General features: G+C 38.5%; 1 protein-coding gene and 1 long non-coding RNA gene across 2 annotated transcripts; one reads left to right on the forward strand and one right to left on the reverse strand.

The window, feature by feature from the left end:
• Nucleotides 1-7,615: 7,615 nt before the first annotated feature.
• Nucleotides 7,616-10,431, reverse strand: LOC112185601 (GDSL esterase/lipase APG). The gene is made up of 5 exons (XM_024323866.2): nt 10,157-10,431; nt 9,019-9,149; nt 8,683-8,916; nt 8,272-8,527; nt 7,616-8,004 (listed from the first exon to the last, which is right to left on the reverse strand). The coding sequence occupies exons 1-5, from the start codon at nt 10,410-10,412 to the stop codon at nt 7,808-7,810; spliced, it is 1,074 nt and encodes a 357-aa protein (XP_024179634.1). The 5' UTR covers nt 10,413-10,431; the 3' UTR covers nt 7,616-7,807.
• A 2,288-nt stretch (nt 10,432-12,719) lies between these two features.
• LOC112190971 lies at nt 12,720-13,473 on the forward strand. The gene is made up of 2 exons (XR_002932731.2): nt 12,720-13,103; nt 13,254-13,473. It is a non-coding gene; the product is annotated as an uncharacterized LOC112190971 (long non-coding RNA).
• The last annotated feature ends 3,204 nt before the right edge of the window (nt 13,474-16,677 follow it).

A 16,677-nucleotide genomic window follows, 5' to 3' on the forward strand; every position in this document is an offset into this window, starting at 1 on the left:
CCTACACATCACTCTTTTGTTGCTCAGATTAGCCAGGCTACTGAGCCCCGCACTTATGCTGAAGCTGCTTCTCATTCAGAATGGTAGGCAACTGTGCGTTCTGAATTGCAAGCCTTAGAGGCCAATAACACTTGGACTCTCACCCCGTTACCGTCTAGTAAGAGCCTTATAGTTTTTCGGTGGGTGTGCAAAATCAAGCATCGATCAGATAGTTCCATTGAACTGTACAAAGCCCGTTTGGTTGCCAAGGGCTTTACTTAAATGGAAGGTATCGATTATCATGAAACTTTCTCCTCTACTGCCAAGATTATTTCTGTTCGGTGCTTGTTATCTTTGGCTGTTGCTCAAAATTGGTCAATTCATCAGTTAGATGTCCATAATGCTTTTTTACATGGTGATCTTGATGAGGAAATTTTCATGTCTGCTCGTCCTGGTCTTCGGCGATAGGGGGAGCACTTAGTTTGTTGCCTTAACAAGTCTTTGTATGGTTTAAAATAAGCTTCTCGGCAATGGTTTGTAAAATTCTTTGATACTATTCGATCAGCTGGATATATTCAATCTAAGGTAGATTACTCGTTATTTACTTGTAAACAGGGGAAGTCATTCACTGCTTTATTGATATATGTTGATGACATATTAATCACTGGTAATGATCCTATCACCATTTCTGCTTTAAAGAACTTTCTCAACAGCCGCTTTCGCATTAAGGATCTTGGAGATTTAAAGTATTTTCTTGGCATAGAAGTTTCTCGTTCCAAGAATGGAATCTATATTTCTAAGAGAAAGTATGCATTGGAAATTATCAGTGATTCAGGTTTATTGGGAGCAGCTCCCATTGATACTCCTATGGAGCGTGGTTTGCAATTATCTAACAAGGAGATTTACTTAAGGATGCTTCCTACAGAAGATTGGTTGGCAGATTCATCTATCTCACCATCACAAGGCCTGATAGAACTTACTCAATGCATGTGTTGAGCAGGTTTATGCATGAGCCTCGCAAACCTCACATGGAAGCAGCTTTGCGAGTTGTCCGCTATCTCAAGAATACTCCAGGACAAGGGCTATTCTTTTCTTCACAAAGTGATTTTAGACTTCGTGCTTATTGTGATTCTGATTGGGCTGGTTGTCCCATGACTCGAAGATCCACTACGGGCTATTGTGTTTTTTTTTTTGGTTCCTCTTTAATTTCTTGGAAATCAAAGAGACAAAAGACAGTTTCACTCTCTTCTACTGAGGAGGAATATAGATTAATGATAGGAGCTTGTTGTGAGTTGACATGGTTGAGGAGTCTTCTCAGAGATTTAAATATTCTTCATTCAAAGCCTGCTTTGTTGTATTGTGACAATAGAGCAGCTTTGCATATTGCAGCTAATCCTGTCTTTCATGAAAGAACTAGACACATTGAAATGGATTGTCACTATATAAGGGACAAGATTCAAGATGGTTCAGTAGCTACAAAGCATGTGAATTCTTCCTTTCAATTAGCTGATGTTTTCACGAAAGCCTTGGGAAAGAAAGTTTTCATTCCTTTGATTCGCAAGTTGGGAGCTCGCGACATTCACTCTCCAACTTGAGGGGGAGTGTAGAAAATATTGTGCATCATAATTGTAATTGAATTAGGAACAAAATATTACTTTAGAAGATTACGTAGATTACTTTCCTTATTAGAATTCCTAGATTGTAGTAGTTAGTGTCCAGCACGTTTAGAGTTCTCCTGTATAAAAACGATGTTTGTATCTATCAATAAGATATCTTCAGCCAATATTCACTTCTTTCAGTTTCAAGACAATTTGAACATCATAAATGTCCTCGAATGGCAGTGAGAGCTCTGCCGCCAGTAAACCCTAGCCACCAGGGCTTGGGTATTCAAAGATGCTTTGAAGAGTCGAAGTCATCACTGGTCGGAGTCAACTTCATCGGAATTCAATGTCAAGCACTCTTGACGACTTTCTTTTGGGTCCTCAGTCTCAATCTCCTTCTGCGTTCGGTGATGCTCCTGCAACTGTGCATCATACTCAAGATCAATTGCGACTGGGTTGGGGGATTTGACTAAGGGTTCGGAAGAAGAAAACCAGCGATCATCTGCGATTGGGTCGTCTTCTGTCAACGACGACGGTGGAGCGCGGCGGTACCAGTTTAATTGGGTTCATTTTGAATCCCATTTGGAGTGAGGCGGTGCCGGTTTGGCTTCTACTGGAGGCTGTACTAGGTTATGAAGACCTCATCATGATCGTGTTTCCTGTTGCAGTGTTCTGTTGGCTATGGTGGAACATATGGGAGGTGATTCGAAGTGGTGACACTAAGGACCCCTTTCGACTCTGGGTGTCCAGATCAAGTTGGGTGGCTGTGCATTTGACTTTTTGGACCTAAGTTCAAACCCGGATCTGGGTGACGTCGATGGCAGAAGTTTTCTCCTTGTCACTACTACAAAAAGGCCATTAGACGACGGTGGCTGTTGTGTGATGACCAAACTCACCGTGGTCTAAGTGAGTGTTATGTGATAGTACTTTGCTCAACAGAATACTAGTTTCCGTTGTGTGAATTATGCGCAGGTATTTTCCTGGCATGCCATGCGCAAGGATGTCGCGGCACAGTCAGACAACAGAAAAAGAAATTTTCCGTTGTCTGAGATCTATAACACACAACAGATATAACTCATTCTTTGTTGTCTGAGATTCATAACACACAATAGATATAACTCAATCTTTGTTGTCTGAGACTAATAACAGACAATGGATATAACTTAATTTTTGTTGTCTGAGGCAAGTAACACACAACTGAAGTAACTTAATTTTTGTTGTCTGTGGTAAGTAACACACAACTGATGTAAAGTTATCTCCTTTGTCTGTTGATTACTCAAACAACAGAGATCATTTTATTTCTGTTGTGTGTTATGAATCTCACACAACAGAATTTTGTTTTCTTTTGTTGTTGGTTGTTAGTTCACACAACAACTATATTTGGTTATCCGTTGTGTGAATATTGTAATCAAATTGGGTACCAACCAGTGACTGTTGTAGGAGAAGCCTCCATTTTGAACTCTTTTATTATCATACAACACATGGTTTTGTATTGTGTTGTATGACTTAACCTTAGACAACAAGAAGAATATCAATTTAAATGTTTGTCCAGAAATAATGCTCGATATATTACTAGATAAATAATACTCTAATCCATTTCATTCAAGTACCATTATTCAAGCATTCATACATTCAAGTAACTAGATGATGCACTAAACAAGAGAATTCCTAGTTAGCTACACAAGAATAAAAAACATTCTTATTCTCGATATATAGGTCTTAGCCTTCAACTGCCTTTGGCTTCAACAAAACTTGGAATGTCTCACTCCCCCAATTGGCCTGCAAAATGCAAACTTGTTTAGTGATTTGATGAAATTTGACAATGTCTCCATCAGGCACAACATGATTTAATGGTTGCAGAAGAAATAATACAAACCTGCATGGGAATGTGAAGAAAGAGCAGTGAAACAAGAAAAAGAAAATGCAGGAAATTAACAGCAAAGAACAGAAAATGCAAGTGAAACCAAAACCAGCGAAGTCCATAAATCACAATATAAATACATTGATTTCCACCATTGCCACATGAGTACATGACTCTAGATACAAAATGGACATGTTCTTTCTCTTAAGGACAACAAAAACGACACTTAGCTTAGGATAAAATAGAGACAGAGCTAGAGCCAACCTTAACAATGATCTGCAATCCTAGCTTAGGATCTGCAATTCTAAATAGAAAAAAAAAAATACATAGCTGTATAATTATAAGCTTTATGGCAACACCTTATTATCCCCAAGAGAGGGTACCTGACAAAGATACATGCATCCCCAAGAACAAGTTTCTTGGCAGTCACAAATGTACTCCAACCACTAGTAAGCAAGTGCCTCTTTAGATGACCTACATTTATTGAGGGACATACAGCTTAGAATCCAATACAAAAGGTTACAGCATGATCATGCACGGACTAGCAGTGTTCACCAAGATTAAGAAGATGATGAGAAATAAAATCGTAAAGGTAAAGTACATAGCATTAGTGACCATTTATGAGTAGGGCCAAATCAATTGCCTTCCATGATAAGAAGTTTGCTGGGATATCCTAAAATATGTCCTATTTAATGTAATAATCACAGATGTGATGCATATTATTGCATTGTTGGACCAAAGAGAAAATTTATGTTTTGAAACATCTAATCTTAAGATGTTAAGGCAATTGATTATCATACAAAGTCGGAGCCACAAGGGCTGCATATCTAGTGGTTGCAGAGATATATGCATTGTATGCACCATATCCACCCTGTGGTGCTGGCATTCTACCTACTGGTTTAAAGTCATCTTCCTGAAAACAAAACTTTATAAATCTTGCTTCTTGAATTAACAATGTGACCAACAACTTATTATTATCAATGAAAACTATGAACCAAAATTATGAATATAAAATGGAAACTGATCTATAAGATTAATAATACTAAAAGTAAAGGTCAGTTATGCTGTAACTTGCCTTGGGTGTTGCTCGATCAACAACTACATTGGAACCCCCCAATTCATGGGTATCAGCCATTAAATTTTCCACGAAGTCTGCAATTTAGAGAACAATTATCACTTCAGTAATTTTTTCATCACAAAATATATGCACAATGAACCACAAACAAAATATGACACAATCAGCTCTCAGATACTCTATCCTCATTAAGCCAACTCGGTATATTCACAAAATTGAAGACCAATAAAGATTGCGATATCGATATAAAATAGGTTATTTACTATGTGAACAAGCTATAAAGGTTAAGCAACACAAGCTCTAAGGGGACGAGAGCTTTATGGTAAATTGAAAATGCAATTAGCCTCTATTATGCGCAATTTCAACTGCAAGTCAAACAGAAAAGTGAAATGATCTAACCTGCATTTTCAAAGGTAATAAACCCAATTTCTCGATGCATTTTTGAGCCTTGATCCTGAAGTAACAGATAAACAGAAGTCATAGGACATCAAGTCCAAACCAACAATACTTGAAAACATAAATGAGTTGTATAGTACATATGAATCTTGGTGGTACGTGCATGTGTATAGGTATGGACTATGGATACACATACTTAGAATGACTTGAATCACATACAGGTACTAGACCCAATGCATTTGGTATTAATTTGTCCCATTGCCGAGAATCACTTGCCTCACTTGCCACTTCCATTTATTTCACCTTCAGAAAATGAGAGACCAGTAAAGACTAATCAATTTCTCAGCTTAGCAGAACCATTACGAATAGATAACACATACCAGCACTGACCACATAAAGAAAACAAAAGGATGAAAAGAACAACTATCTTTGATTCTAACGAAGAAATGAAACAGAGTTGGGGGAGATAAGAAAAGCCAAGAAATTAGTAGTATGTGAAACAATACGGCAAGAAATCAAACATTAAGAGATCAAATTAAGACCAAAATCTTCTTGCAGATCCAACAAAATCCATATGTGAAGAAGAACACCATTTAATGGAATCACAAACAATGAAAAAATAAGCATAAAGACATAGATTTCAGACCAAATGAGAGCTAAAACAAAATGAGACTTACCAATCAAAGACCAAGATTCAATACTTTTTGTTCAAAGGGTTCATTGAGTGCATGAACAACTCTCCACAGATCTAGATGAAAGGCCAAAAGCTCCAGTTTCTGTTGTTCATCACTCTTTAACTGGGTTGGTAAATCTCAAATAATATACAAGCCATCACATAGAACAGAACAAAGCATTATATCATACCGTATGTTCCGACTATACCTTCTCCTTCGTTCTCTTAGTCTACAACAAGAAAAAACCATTTCTTAGAAATACGCAACTTTTGAAGATACTAAAACAATTTGAAACAACCAAATCGATTCCAAACTCGATCTCTACAACCCAAATGGTAAAACCCAGAATCCGAATTCCGCAAACATGAACCGCAAAGGGATTGATAGATCAAAAATTAATTACTAGTACTATGGCGTCATCATCAGTGATTCAAACACTCAAAGAGAAAATACTACTCTCACCTGGCGGTTAGATTCAACAGGGTGAGCGGCGAAGCCAAGAATGAGAGTGAAAGGAGGAGGGAGGAAGAAAAGCTGGGAAGCAATGCCTGTAGACGACGAGGGTCTTCTATTTCAAGACACAGACCCAAACGAAGCCGCTTTTGGAGTGCCGGAACACCAAATCACTGAGCCAGAGGCACCAATCAAGGCGGAGAAAAACCAAAACCAGGAGGAGGCTCAAGCTGTTGAGGACGGTGATGGCGAGGGAGAAGAGGTCGAGGATGAGAATAAGGAATGGAGTACTAAGCTTGAAATCTAAGCCATTTGCCAGAAAAGGGTTTGAAAGAGAGATGGGTCTTTTGTCTAGCTTTGTTTGGAATTTTCAATCTATGAAGGAGAGGACTGAGATCGAGATGGGTTTGTAAGAGAGATGAGTTTTTAGGTTTAAGAGAGGACTGAGATTTTGTTCAGGGGCGAGAGTGAGCTAAGGGTTGAGATGAGGGCTTTGATTTTTTGTTTTTTCTCTTTTGGACACGAAGTGGCAATAAAACCTAGCTATAAATTCTCAAAGTTATTCACAAAACAGAAACCTCATCAACTGTCGTCTGAGTGCAACATTAAAAATCAAAATGTGAAATCATGGAGGGAAACATGGCGCCTACAGCATTTTGGTTTAAAATGTTGCCGCCCAGTTTCAAGTTCACACAAAAGAAAATCTTAAATCTGTTGTATAATTTCTACAACTTACACTAGGCTTATCTAGGGGAAGACATTCAAGCAAGCTTCCTCAAATTTTGGTGCTTAGTTTTTCAATCACACAACGGAAATAGTAAAACCCGTTGTCCTAGTAGCCCAAATTTCAATGTTTCAAGAGCCAACCAAGACTCCAAAGTGGAGGGAAATCTGCCGCTAAATTTTTTAAGACTCAGACGACAGACAGTACTTAATTCCGTTGTGCAATGTAGTTCTGATAAAAAAGTTAACACTTAGTTGGCATTCACACAACAGATAATTTATGTTCCGTTGTGTGATTAACTTTTTGTAGTAGTGTGTGGTGGCTGTCTAATCAGCCAAAATTGCTGGCAGCGCCGTCGGCATGGTGGTCTCCAACATAGAAGCTCCTTTTGGGCCTTAAGGTTGTTGAGCCTCTTTCTGGGGTGGGTACCCTATTTGGTTTTGGACTTTTGTTGGGGTCCAAAATGTCTAGTGGGGCTCTTGACCTTGATGGGCCGCTGGTTCGGCTTGGAGCATGGAATATGGATTTTGGGCCTGGCCTTTTTGGGTCCGAAATGATTGGTGGGTTTTTATACCCACCCTTTAGTTAGTTTTTCTTTTAAACTTGCATATTACTATGCATACTGGTCATGGTTAATAGGCTCGCTTTGAATAAGTGAGCATTACATGTCGAATGAATTGTCTTATCCTATGTATCACCGTGGTGTCTACTGCATCACAACTTCTTGACTATGTGTACATGGTAGCGGAATAATATGTAACGGTCATTTTGGCTTTACCCTATATTAATGAAATCTATATAATCTACTTTGTCAAAAAAAAAAAAAAAAAAAAAAAAAAGACAATTTGAACATCTATTATAAAATGAAATAGGTCACAGTTTTAGTGATAATAATTTCATACACGTAAGCACCATTTAGTAGCAACATTATTCTGAAGCTTTTGATTTTTATCGCTATCTCTGTAAACATAGGAGAACCTAAAAGAAAGGAATAGCAGTTTTCAACATTTTGTAGAGTTCTCTAGGAACACGCATATACCATCCTCATGAAATGAGGCCGATACCTTGGACTAACAATGCATCAGCAAGAACTTGATTAGCAGCTTCAGATGGATGAACGCTGTCCCAGAACACATACTGAGTTGCATTAGCACAAGTTCCTATTGACTTTGGATTGCACAGCAATGATGTCGTCTCTACAATCCCAGTGCCACAGCAACCTCTCCTTGCTTCCGCAAAGCCTACATCATTATGTGAGAAAATTGTTGTTATCATTCTAGATTTATAGAAGGTGCGTGCATTAAAGTATACATAAATGTAGATCGGCTTCATGTAGTGGTAGACTGGTTCAAAGGCTGGCTACATGGACTTGGTTTACCATTGCATGGAGTTGATCTACATTATTGTATTGGCCGAATATGACCCCTTATAGTCTATAGACATATATAGTATTCCTTGAATTAGGATCTGCTTTGCTAGGCTATTGGAGTGAAGAGTTGGTTCAGTACCATAGTTTGATGGAGACTTAACAACATCAAACAGAGGCTTGTAGATGTCGAAGATGACCACTGTAAGACCAGGAAGTTTCTTTTGGAGAGTGTTTGCTGCGTTGTTTATCTTCTTATTGAATGCTTGAGCATCAGTGTTGAGTCTGGCGACACAGCCTGGCTCATGGAATCCAAATAAGGTTCTTGCAGCCGGAAGGCAACCCAATGGAGGGAGTGATGTCACACCTATTTTCCTTGCTCCCAAACCATACACACCCTAGATTTCAAGCAAAAAACCGAAACCTTAGGAATTGGATTTGTACTAGTCTAATCAAGCACTTCATTTGGACAATTAATCACAAATCAGTATACTAGAACTCAAAGCAGATTCTTCATTAAGGTAGGATTAAGAGAAGTGGCAAGAGAAGGTACCGTAATAAAGCTTGTGAAAGCACCAACGAGGATGTCACCATACTGGTCAGGAGTGTAGAGTTTGTTAAGAAAAGGATTGACATAGTAGTTCTGAACAAAGTCACTACTGCCAGCGCTCAATAAGTATAGTGCACCCTTGATAATTGTTGCTGCTTTCTTACTACCTGCAATCTTGTTTAGCTTACCCTGGTATTCCTTGAAGTACTGTAACTGTTGGGGCAAGGTGATTGCATGCTGCCAAAACAAGTTCAATTGTATGAAACATATGAATTAATTCACATATATAAAACGTAATTAGACTGTAACAAAGTTAAATTAAAATATAAAAAAATTTACATTCAAGTATGCTGCCTTTTCATCATAACCGGATGCAGCAGAAGCAAAGTTGGCTCCAATGAGAAGGTTCTTCCCTGATGCCTGAGGGCTAAGATATGCAGGTGGATAAGTTGTGAAGCCCAGAGTATCAGCTGCAAAAAGAAATTTTGGTTATGTTTGGACTTTTCACCACCCAATTTAAACACTCCAATATTCTAGTTAAGTACGTAGAAATTATTCTATGCTAAAGTACGTACTGATCCTGAAGTGTAAATATCCTTAATGCTTAAGGACCACATTTTTTATCCACAGACCAGTTCAATTATTATTGGCAACTGTTAATTAATATCTTAGCTGGAACATCATGTGATCAATTAATGTGACCATAAAATTTGATCCCTCTAGCTTTATTCAATGACTTGAACGCAACTTAGTTTTAAATTTTAGTTCTCGTTTGGTTCGTGCAAAGAAAAATATATTTTTTTTTCTCTTTTGTATGGGAAGAGAAATAAAATTTTCAAAAAACTTTCTATTTCAATATTTGGTAACATAAGGAAAGTTGTTAAAAGGTTTGTAACTAATGTAGTAAAATAATATGTTATGACAAATAAATGCAAGGAAATAATGGGGGAAAATGATTCATTTGGAGTGTGAAACGAACCATTTCCCCCCTATTTTTTTTTTTTTTGCTTCAGAAACATATTTCCTTTCATTTTGCATCCCAAACGCAAGAAAGGCCGGAACATCTTTCACTTTCCAGTGCTTATTTTTCGTGAACCAAACGAGGCCTTAAGAATCATAGTTTCCTAAGAAATTCTCTTTTGGTTTTGAGAAGATAAAAATGGCAAGAAATCTGCTTAATTTCTTTTGTCTGTGTGTTTATTTTTGACAGACAGAGAGAAATGTACCTTCAGAATACTGCAAAAGAGTTTAACTAAAAGGTAAAAACATTCTGAATAATGTAATGTACTTGAAACTGGTATGTGTAGCCAAACAAACATTCACTGACAGTTCTATAACTAGATACCCTTTGCAGTTCAACCGAAGTACCCATTTTGTTAATCAACAGACTCACTTTCCTTAAAATAATTACTGTTAATAAATAATAATGCAAAAGTCACAAAAGACTTAATTCTGAGCCAAATTTCTACTTACGTACCAGTGATATCAGTGGCTAGTTTTCCATTGCAAAACCTCCCAGTAGCTTGATGGTTCTTAAAGTCTCTTCCATAAGGAGGGTAATTGGCCTTGAAAATTGTTGGGAGGTAGTCATTGTTTCCCACATCTACTGCAGAATCACCAAATGTGAAGATGGCTGGAACAAGAGTGGTTGATTCTTGTGCATTGCCACCAATAATTACAAAGGCAAATACAAAAACCATAAACAAAGCTGCTCTCATGGTTTGGCTACCCATCTTCTAAATGGTTTGAGGTTTTGTGATTAGAATCGGACCTTATAAAGGGGGTTCAAAATGACCCTTTTCAAGCTTTCTTAAAGATGGATAGGTGGAGTTTGTTTAGCCTTAAATGAGAGTTCCCTTTGGTTTTACCACCACTAAAACTACATAATTCATCTTGCTTGGTAATGAACATGTAGGAAATATCACATATACCCTCAATCTCGATGAATACACACAAACAAAATTGATTGAAAATGAAGGATGATATGGTAAAAATGAATTCCTCAGGTTCCACTTTCTCCTACCTCAGCTCCTTCTTTTCACTTAATTTTTCTCAAGCACATTGTCTGTTATGATTAATATAACCACCTCTAGATATTTACAGACAGAAACAAATTACAGTAAATTCATGTTTATTAAATATCGGTGGCTTCTGCAGTTCTGGTAGTTGAGAGGATAGCGGGTGGTGGCATTATGGCTTAAAGCCATGTCAACGTTGCATGTGATGGAGTTAATTGGGTAGTTGTGAAAACCAGTTGACTCAGAAACACTGGAAGGACAGAATGGCATGGCATGCAACGTACATGAGGGTGGCCTAATTTGCAGAAAGCCAATTGCTAACATAATACGCCTACCATTAATTTTTGCACACAATGCTCATTAACTAAGGGCCGGGACACCAAAATGCATATAGGGTTCAATCCTATAGAGACATCGTCACATTGGAAATCATAGTCCGATCTCTTCTTTATCTTCTTTGCCCTTGTTTGGTAGTGTGAGTTTTTCATTTTAGTGTTTGATAACACTTGAAAAGCAATCAGGAAATATGTGATTAACTTTCCGAAATAAGAACCAAAAATGAATCCATAAGGAAAATTTCGCAAAGCCTAGAATTCGCAATCTAAACGAGGGGATAATGTAGTTGGAACTGGAGCTGCTTTGTTATATATATAGGGTTAGGGACCTCCATTGGAATTCATTTGTGCACACAATGCTGATTAAGCCATTAAGGGACACCAAAGTGCATATAGGGTTCAACCCTAGAGAGACATTATCACATTGGGAATCATAATTTGGATCTCAACTAGCTCTATGTCTTATTGTAATTAGGTGATTTAGTTGGAACAGGAACAGTTTTGTTAGGATATTTATATGTTAGGGACCTCCATTGGAATTTGGCGTCCATGGTCATTAGCAATGGTCAGGATCTTCAATAAATCAACTATCGGGATGGCTATCTGTTATCATTTGTTGCCAACACAAATTGGTACCTGTTGCCATCAAACTTTGCCAGATTTTTTTTTTCTTCAGTTGGAAATGTAGCTTACCACCACGCGTTATCTGCACGTTTAGGGGCCTTTGGGAATTTAATGAGACTCAAAGGGAACTTTCAGAGAAAATGGTGTAGTGGAAATAAGAACAAGAAGTAGGGCTTTGTTCAATAATGTTTCACAAAATCATAATTTGGTGAAATGGTCAGTAAACCAGCTCTATATAAAGGTAGACTCACTATCTCGGCGATAAATTTTACAATATGTTAATATTTGATAAACATATAATTATCACTTTTAGAATTTAATTACTCAAACAAAAACTTACTTTAGTTTAATGATAAACGTATAAATAACCTTAATAATAACTTTTTCCTAGTTACCACATAAATTATCGAAGTGGTAATATAAATCTTAAAAATGATAAATACTACATGAAATAGAACATATATGAGAACCGAATCATTAATATACGAGCTGGTCTATCATCAAGCTAGTTTATAACCACACTGAGCTGGTTTCAAATTAACTTAGTTATGGTCTTGAAAATGGCTATGGAATGGTTTGATGCAGGTTTGAATATATGAAAGTTGTCGTTTCTGGAAGGTTTAGCATTTTTAGGAATTTTGTGACTCAGTCCGGGCTTTTACCAGGCCTGGCATTTCTGTGAGCTCCGGAAAAATTGTCGAGCCAAGTTGAGATCGTTGAGGATTTAATTTACGATTTCGGTAATTAATAAAGGTGCTCGAGATTATATTTCAGAATTTTTCACAAGGTAAAATCCTTCATTTAAGAGTTTGATAATAAAGTAAACAACATAACAAGTTCGTGGGAATTTTTGAGGAATTTTTCGGACACCCAAAGTATTTATTATGAATTTTTGAAGTTTGAGAATTATGGAAATTCATTTTAGATAAAAAGAAAATGTCTTGATGCAATATGAACCGTTGACATTAACACCGCTTGATCTGAGCCATTGAAAATCATTCAAAGGAGACTATATAAGGTCCAGACCGTATCTGACGACGCAGAACTTTCGAGAAGGGTTTAGAACGCTTGACCTATTTCTCTAGCTCGACGACCCGCGACAGCGGACCACCCTTGCTTGAATCCTTTTTCCAGCGCCGATGTGCTTGTAGTCATGGATCGTCCATGCATGAAGCGAGAAGAGAGAATCGAAGCCCGGAAGCTTCAAGTCTTCCGGCTGTTCCAACGCATTTTCCGGCTATCATCGGGGTTGCATGAGGTACCGAAATTGATCCTCTCGTTGTGCTCTACTTTCCTGTGTAATTAGTTTTTGGCGTTGATCGATTTTTGTTGATTTTCATTTCTGGGTTATTCCGGCCATTTTGAGACATTTTCCGGCAACTCCGGTGGCGGTCTGGCTTTCCTGGCATGCGGAAGTTGGCCTACTTCTCGTCCTCTACACACTTGAGTAAGTAGCCCTTTCATTCGGTTTAGTTTTGTGTATTTCTGCCACCGTCGGCACCACCGTCTGTGGTGGTGTCGAGCTTACATAGGCCATTTCCGGTTCATTTAGATATGCAGAAGAAAGAATTGAGGTTTGGTTGTGTTTAAATTTTAGAATTGGTGAAGTAGTGGAAAGGGAGAGCAAAGGGAGTGTCTGTCAAGATTGCCGTGTTCTTCATCAAGCGCTTTGACTTGCCAACTCGGACTCTGCTTTTGATTGTATTTGCTATCAAGGTTAGTTGGGTTCAGTTCGAAGTTCTGAGCACTGCCTTCTATAATTGATTTCATGCTTACTGCATGTCGTGTTATGAGAACGGTGATTGGGACTTGGTTCATTCTTGGACAACTAGTTATAATATGTGAAATTGAGAGATTTAGTTATTATTCTGATTCTGTAAAGTGTAGATAATGAACTGTTGTACTGTTGAATCAAACCAAGTCAATTGGTGTTGAACAAGGAAGGAAAGTAATGGTAAGTAGAGAAGAAGGTCATTGGGTGCCCTGAGTAAATTTCGGTGCACTTGCTATAATTGGTCGATATCTTAATTTCAAGTAGAGTATCTGATAATTTGGACTTTTGTGAAACTAGTCAATATTGGTCAACCTTGGTCAAATCCTGGTCAAACTAGGAAAACTGGTTGGACGATTAAATTGATGAAATTTGCGTCTTTATTTCCTTAAGGAAAGTTTTTAATATTACTTATATCGGAATCTAGGACTCTAGTTACTCAAGGAATGAAATGTTTGTGACTCTCAGAGTGCGTGACAAAAAGCATCGGAATCCAGGTAGGGGATTCTCGACTCTCCTCGATTAGTGGTTTCATTATATCATGCTTTTTATAAAATGATGCATGTTAGGTCTATGTGGTTTGGTTATGTTAAAATGCAATGCATACTAATCAAACCGTGAGAGGTGTGATGACTTAAGAGAGAAAGGTGGCACTGACTTTCTTGGGTTTGATCCAGTTAACTCCGGAGGGTTAGCTTCACCGGTCGGACTGTGCGCGATCGTTATGGCAACCCGATTCCGTGTGTGTAGCTAGGTAGCGGACGCTCTTGCTATGCTTACCTGGTTATAAATTAATTTGAGTTAAGGTTGTATAGTGGGTCTATGGGACCAGCCATCAGGTAATATTTGGTGTGCACGTATTTATTTCAGTAACATGCATCGATTTTCAAGTGCAAAAATATTTTAAAGTTTGTCGTTCTTTAAATGACATGGTTTTAAGTATGTTTTTATAATGTGACCACAAAGCAATACTCTATTGTTTTCAAACCTAGTCGAGATGATTTCCCAATGAGCAGCGAGGACGAAATCTCACCCCTACAACAGTGTGGATGCATGTACTATGCACTGGTGACTGGATTGATGGACAGAGCAAGGTGCGCAGAGACAGCTTTGGTGAATAGTCCTATGGGAAATCAAGTTCCGAGCCGAGTCTTGAACTTTATCTCCTGAAAGTCAGTATTCTGGAAATTGAATAGTCCTTATTTCATCTTGTATCAAAATGTACTAAGTCTTGTCATCCTAGTGTTGAATTAGAACCACTTTAGACGAATGAGTTATTAAATGATTTTAAAAGTTTTCACCTCAAAAAGTATTTCTACATTTCCACTATGCGTTTTAAGGAAAAGCTATTTAATAAAAATGCCTTGTGGGTTTTTGGGATGTAAACTGAACATTCGGTTTATGTCTTAGAGACACGCGATACTGTGACGTGCTCAAATTGATGAGGTGTAGTTTGGGGCGTTACAATTTCAACTACACAAAGCCGGCCTAAAAAAATACAAAACTGGCCGGTCCTGGGCCTTGGAATTTCTGAACAAACGTGGCGAGTGACCAGGCCTAGTATTTGATGATTCAATGACTTATTTCTAAAAATGTGAAAAATAAAAATAGAAAATATTTTTAATCTTTACTCCAAACATTGAAAAGTGAAAACAACAATTTGATATTTTCATTTTTTTTTTCCTCCTAATTTAGAAAAATATGGAGAATATTTTTCGCATTACACTATCATAGACATTTTAAAATTGGGGCCGTGACCACTTACCCAATTTCACCTTCAAAATTACCCACTTACTCCAGTAAGAGATTATTGTGCCCACTTACCCATTTAAAAATAAAATGACTATTTTAGACAAATTTTAATTATAAAATTAAAAGCATGCCACGCACTCTCTCTCTCCTCTTTCACGCTGACAATAGCCTCTCTCTCTCTCTCTCTCTCCTCTGCTTCCCGAGGCCGTCGTCGGAGGCCTGCATACCCGCCACCAGCGCTAGTTCTCCTTCTCTTTCTCCAGATCAGCCTGCCTCGCCTCTCCGCCTTCCTCGGAGACCTTATCTTCCGGCAACAGAGCAACCCGGGCCGGATATGACACCGGGCTTATGGAAGGCCCGTCGTTCATGAACCGGGCGTGTTCTTTGGTCTACGGCTAGGCTGAGTGTCTGGTGATGTGGGCATGGGTTGTGCTGCTCTGTTACTGTGGTACCGAGCACGAGGTCGGACTGTGCGATCTGGCTGTGTGTTGCAGGCTGCAGAAGGAAGACTGCGCTTGCAAGGCAGGGGTCTGGTGCTGTAGGGATCGCCGGATAAGTGCTGGGATGGGCTGCTGGGAGCGGGTCTGTAGCGAGGTCTGCGTGGGCTGTGGGACGCGCGTTGGAGGCAGGTAGGGAGCAGTGCTGTTGCAGGCGTTGGACTGCTAGGGGATGCCGCGTGCAGGTGGGTTGGGGTGGAGGCCCGTGTGGGCTGGCGGCAAAAGGAAAAAGCCGGAATTTTTTTTGTTTAGGGTGTCTCCAAAGAAAAAAAAAATTTCTAGTTGTTTTCTCCTTTATGTTTTTTTCCCCCCTCTTTCTGGTAAAATGCGTAGGAGGCCTCCAATGGTTGTTGCGGTGGTTTGTTTCTCCAAAAAATTAACCGATTTCAATATGGGATGTTGCTAGCAGTGATTGTTTTGTTTATCATGATTTGGTTGGGCAATAATAAGATCATTAGTGAGCAATAAAACAATTATTGGAAGATAATAATAAGATTATTGGGGGGCAGTAAACAGATTATTGGGGGGCAATAATAAGATTATTGCGAGGCAATAATAAGATAATTTATTTGGATAACCATACTAAAACTTTCAAAATTATAAACATTATTTTTCATTAATTATTGATCCCTAATAAACTTGTTATTGGGGGGCAATAATATGATTATTGGGGGCAAATAATATGATTACTGAGTATTATTGAGGGGTAATAAAATCAGATGCCGGAATCCGGTCACCCGTCGCCGGATTCCTGTCACCCGTCGCCGGATTCCTGTCACTGGTCCTCTGAGACCGCGGCCGGCCACTAGTCACCGGAGCAAAGCAAGGTGGATGATGACTTCCCTCTCTAAGTGAGAAAGAAGGAGAGGGCAAAAAAGTCGCAAAAATAAATAAAAAGAATAAAAAAAGAATTAATTGGGTATTAGGGAAATAATCCCTTAGAGTGTTTTGGATAAATGTGGTTAAAAAACTGTTGGTAGAGCAAGTGGACAATTTTTAAG

This window comes from Rosa chinensis, chromosome 2 (assembly GCF_002994745.2).
Source record: "Rosa chinensis cultivar Old Blush chromosome 2, RchiOBHm-V2, whole genome shotgun sequence".
Lineage (NCBI taxonomy): Eukaryota > Viridiplantae > Streptophyta > Magnoliopsida > Rosales > Rosaceae > Rosa > Rosa chinensis.

Excerpts from the sequence above, each read along its gene's own strand:
- LOC112185601 (XM_024323866.2), bottom strand. The coding sequence starts at position 10,412 with ATGGGTAGCCAAACCATGAGAGCAGCTTTGTTTATGGTTTTTGTATTT. Across the intron at positions 9,150-10,156 it reads ACTAGCCACTGATATCACTG|CTGATACTCTGGGCTTCACA; the intron begins GTACGTAAGTAG and ends TTCTTTTTGCAG. Across the intron at positions 8,917-9,018 it reads AAAAGGCAGCATACTTGAAT|CATGCAATCACCTTGCCCCA; the intron begins GTAAATTTTTTT and ends TTGTTTTGGCAG.